Source organism: Bison bison, unplaced genomic scaffold (genome assembly GCF_000754665.1).
Source record: "Bison bison bison isolate TAMUID 2011002044 unplaced genomic scaffold, Bison_UMD1.0 scf7180017864143, whole genome shotgun sequence".
Classification (NCBI taxonomy): domain Eukaryota; kingdom Metazoa; phylum Chordata; class Mammalia; order Artiodactyla; family Bovidae; genus Bison; species Bison bison.
In genome coordinates this window covers 4598471-4602699 of record NW_011494715.1, presented here as the reverse complement: position 1 = coordinate 4602699, position 4229 = coordinate 4598471, and the positions used below count along the sequence as shown (strand labels likewise).

Sequence of the window (4229 nt, the reverse complement as noted above, 5' to 3'; positions counted from 1 at the left end):
CGCCGGCCGGGCCGTCGTGGAAGCAGCCCCGCAGGCCGGGCAGCGCGGAGCCCGGAGAGTACTCACCCCGGTCCTCCTTCTCCCCCGGCGCCCCCCGGCCGCCGCCCCGCTTCTCGGGCAGGGAGTTCTGGTCGCGGGAGAGCGAGCTGAGCAGGAAGCCTGGGTCCACGCGCTTGCACAGGCGCTTGGCTTGCTTCTTCCTGCGTGGCCGGTACTTGTAGTTGGGGTAGTCCTGCATGTGCTGCAGTCGCAGCCGCTCCGCCTCGTCCACGTAGGGCCTCTTCTGGGACAGCGTCAGCGCCTTCCACGACTTTCCTGCTCACACAAGTCAGACAAGGCCGCCGTCAGCCTCTGCGCAGCTCGGCTCGGGGTGCCCGGTGCACCTGTCTCGACTGGGGCCGCCGAGCATCGCACGCGCCTGCTGCCTCGAGTCCCCTGTCCCTCCCCCCAACCCAGTGCCCCCTCTTCACACAAGGCACCCCACACTCCGCACCCTCTTCTCAGCCCACATCCTGCACGTGCAGTAAGGCCAAACCAACCTCTCCCACTTGCCTGCTCCAAGGCACTCGAGCAAAACACACACACACACACACACACACACACACACACACGATCATGGCACCTCTCCTATCAAAGCCACCGGACAACAGGAATGTATAAACAGTGTGAGCTTCTCAGTGAAGGGTCCACCTAACCCAATATCACCCACAGGACAAAAATATGTAGACTACAACATTGATTTGGGCTCCCTTTTACCTTCTGAGGGTCAGTTCTTATCATTTGTGCATCCTAATGAAACTTCTGCCTTCCTAGGTTATCGCTGCCCTTCGGGAAGTGACACTATATTATTTGTGGCATACATCTATCACAGCTTTCTTGTGAAGGTACTCAGGATCAGTCAACAGCTTCACAGATGGAGGTAAAATTACAAGATGTAAATTACAGGATCTCATTTATGGCAACAGAGGATTAGCTCTTATATCTGAAGGTCAAACAGAACCTTCATGCCACACACACACACACACAAGCTATGGCTTCTAACTGTTTACTGTGACCATGGGAGAGGGCACCTTATCAGTCACTGACTCTCCATATAGAAGTAAACCCCTTACCTTCCCTGGATCTTTGTTTTCCCTGCAGTAAAAAATATACTGTGATGCTCCCCAAAATGCTCTTCTGAAGAAGCATCCCACACTTGTGTCCCACTGGTGCACAAATGCTGCTCTCATGTGTATTTTCCATTCATCCTTTTCACTTGTATGTTATTGCGTAGATTAGTGTCTCTTTCTTTCTTAAAGCACATTGCCCATCCTGCTGCAGGTTTTCTAAAGGTCACTTCTGGACACCTTAGATGGTTACCTCCTAGGGTAGGCTTGGGAACTTAAGTTCCCCTATGACTCTACTGTATCCTGAAGTTTGAGACAAATTGCCCAGAGGGCAGCCCCCTGCCCCAAATCTTGGAAGGCAAGGGGCTGCATCTCCCACCCAGAGCCCTCGGCACAGGGCCAAGTCCAGAGCTATGTATGTGGTTGCCCTTCATGGGGGTGCCCTTCATGGGGGCTGGCCCTGGGTGTCAGGTACACAGAGGGGGCTGGAGGAAGGTGATTATCCAGTACCGTTTGGATGAAAGTATATAACACTATTCCAGTGAAGTTGTCAATTAATACAGTTAGCTCTCACTTGAAAAGACAACTTTAAAAGTGTCAGGAACTCCAATTTTAGTATATGTGCTGCCGAAGCGAGCACTGTCAGGAACTCCAGATTTGGAGTTGGCCATTAGTTTCCAGCCTGTGGTTAAGGCCACAAGTTGTGGCAAGAGGTCCAAGACCCAGACACACCCACACCCTGACTGTGGACTGAATATAAAATGTGACTCAAAGTTTCTGAGTGTACCGAGATATTGTAGTATTCATAAAATATAGGTTCATTTTAAAAACCACTAAATGTATAACTGTCTTTACCTGCTTTCTCATCCATAACATACATGAGTGCTACTGTGTGACGTTTTTAGAGTCAAAGACTGGAGAGCTAATAGTCAAAAAAGTCTGGGCTCTCGCATTCAGCCCTTTCCCTTTCCTAAGTCAGAAAGGAAAGGGCTGGGCAAGATCATGGGCTTGGGATGGAAATAGATCATCCTGCTGCCCCCTCCGCTTCAGCAGGTGTAGAAAATCCACATTTTTCAAAGCAACACTAAGTCAGTTTCCTTTCCCTAGTGCCAGGGGCTGTGTGGTTAAGCAGGAAGGAATCCATATCTTTCCTGCAAAATGCACTGTAACCTCTAGAAGCCTAAGTGCCAACTGCCAAGAGGAATCAGCTCACAGGAGGCATTTGTCACCCAAGTCCCTTTGCCTGTCCTTTCCCTGGGAGCAGGCAGCCCCAGTCCTACAAGGCTCTCCAAACTGAGTTCTCCCACCCTTGGCTGGGCCTGCTCTATCCTCGTCATAAGAGCTGTGCTTGGGCAACAGGCATAGCACCTGGGTCACACCAAAAATTACATTTAGGGGCTCACCGAAAAAAAAATGTTTTCATTGCTTTAGAAATCTCAAGAAAAATATAAACTTTCTGCTTTAAGAAACTGTTTTATTATTGTATATCTTAATATATTTGTCTTTATGCCAACACATTATAAAGTATGATTTTAAGTATTTTTTTTCTGGGACAGGGCTGGCTAAGACACACTGGCCCACTAACTCGTCCTGGGAACAGCTAGCCAAGGGGGCTGGGCAGAGGGTGGGAGACTCTTTGAAACCGGCACTCTATCAGCTGCTTTGAAAGGGCAATCAAACTGCAAGAGGACCCTTTCTGCCAGAGGGCCTGTGGCTTCAGACAGCACAAAGAGGGGTGTCAGGCCTCATTCCACCGATCTGGGGAAGGAGCCCCAAGCTCCAGCGGAAAAAGGAAAAAGAAAAGGCTCCAAGATGGGCCGGGTGGGGTTGCTGGGGGCAGGGCCAGCCTCAGGTGACCACACACTGTCCTTTTTTACAGGGCCTGGCGCCTGCTGGGCACACAAAGTGCTTTGAAAGGTTCCCATCCGTCAAAATGAATAAAAACTACCACAAAGGGCAAAGAGATTAGGTGTTGGCTGGAGCTGATATAGTGCCCAGCTTCTGACAGTGGAGAGAGAAGCCCCCGGCCTCCAGAACATCCTTTCTCTATTGGCCTGACTTGTCCCCAGTCCAGCGTCCGGGACTGGGACCGCAGGGCAGCCCTGGGGAATTGGCCGGGTTCTCGGACATACCCGCACAGGCCTTCCTAAGCATCCGAATCAAATATTCTACACTCCTGCGACTGGGAAAGAGGCTCGAATCAAGTCCATTTTGCTGTTGGTTTGATAATTAAGTTAAAGCAGGAATGCGCCACCGCAAGGTCTCTCTTCACCAATATTCGTTAATGAGAGGTACGACTTCCTGTGACTGTGCCCGTGGTGAAGTTCAGCGGATGATGGGTTTTCCTGCTCCCTTACACCCGACCTGTCCGTGCGCGCGAGGATCTCCCTAGCCGAGTCCCCGCACCAGGCCGCAGCTCAGACCCGCCCGTGCCCCAGGGCCCCTAACTCTGCTCCCGTCTCTTACAGTGGGCCTCCCCGGCCACCCCGGAGGGCCGTGCCAGTTCACTCTGGGCCTGGTCAACGCGTCCCTGCTCGGAATCCCAGTCCCCGCGCGCACACCCACGCTCGCCCAGATGCCCAGCGGGCACGGTGCGCGCCCCCGTGGGTCCGCACGCCGAGTCTGTCCCACCCTCGCCCCGCGCGCCCTCACTACACCCGCCCGGCCTCCAGCCGCCAGACCCCCGCCCGCCGACTTCGGGCCGCGCCCCGCCCGCTCACTCACCCAGCATCTTGCTGAGCTCCGCGTTGTGCAGGTCCGGGTTCTGCACCGCCAGACGTTTCCTCTCGTCCTTGGCCCCAACCATGAAGGCTTCATGGGGCCGCCGGATACGGCTCTCCGAGCCCTTGTCCCCCGGCGGGCGGGGGGCGGCCGGCGGCGACAGCCCGTCCGACAGCTCGGCTTCCAGGGCAGGGCACTCGAGACCCTCAGGCCACGGGTAAGTTCCTAGCAGCGAGGCCATGGCCGCACGGGGGTCGGCTCGCTTCGCGTCGTCGGGCCGGCGCTGACCTGGCCCTCGCACCGGTTGGGGCGTCCAACTTGGCCGGCAGCCGCGGCCCGGCCCCTTATTTATCAGCTTCGAGAGGCCGCGTCCTCCAATGACTCTCGAAGGCGGCGCGGCCC

At 54.7% G+C, this 4229-nt stretch overlaps 1 protein-coding gene across 1 annotated transcript in view; it reads right to left on the bottom strand.

Annotated features, from left to right (window-relative positions):
- The window catches only part of SOX7 (SRY (sex determining region Y)-box 7), a 5696-nt gene extending 1518 nt beyond the window's left edge, over positions 1-4178 (bottom strand). The window contains exons 1-2 of the mRNA XM_010840313.1: positions 3831-4178; positions 8-315 (exon numbers count right to left, since the gene is read on the bottom strand). Of these exons, the coding sequence (XP_010838615.1) occupies positions 8-315; positions 3831-4068 (546 nt within the window). The 5' untranslated portion in view covers positions 4069-4178. The remainder of the gene's footprint in view (positions 1-7; positions 316-3830) is intronic.
- Positions 4179-4229: the final 51 nt, after the last annotated feature.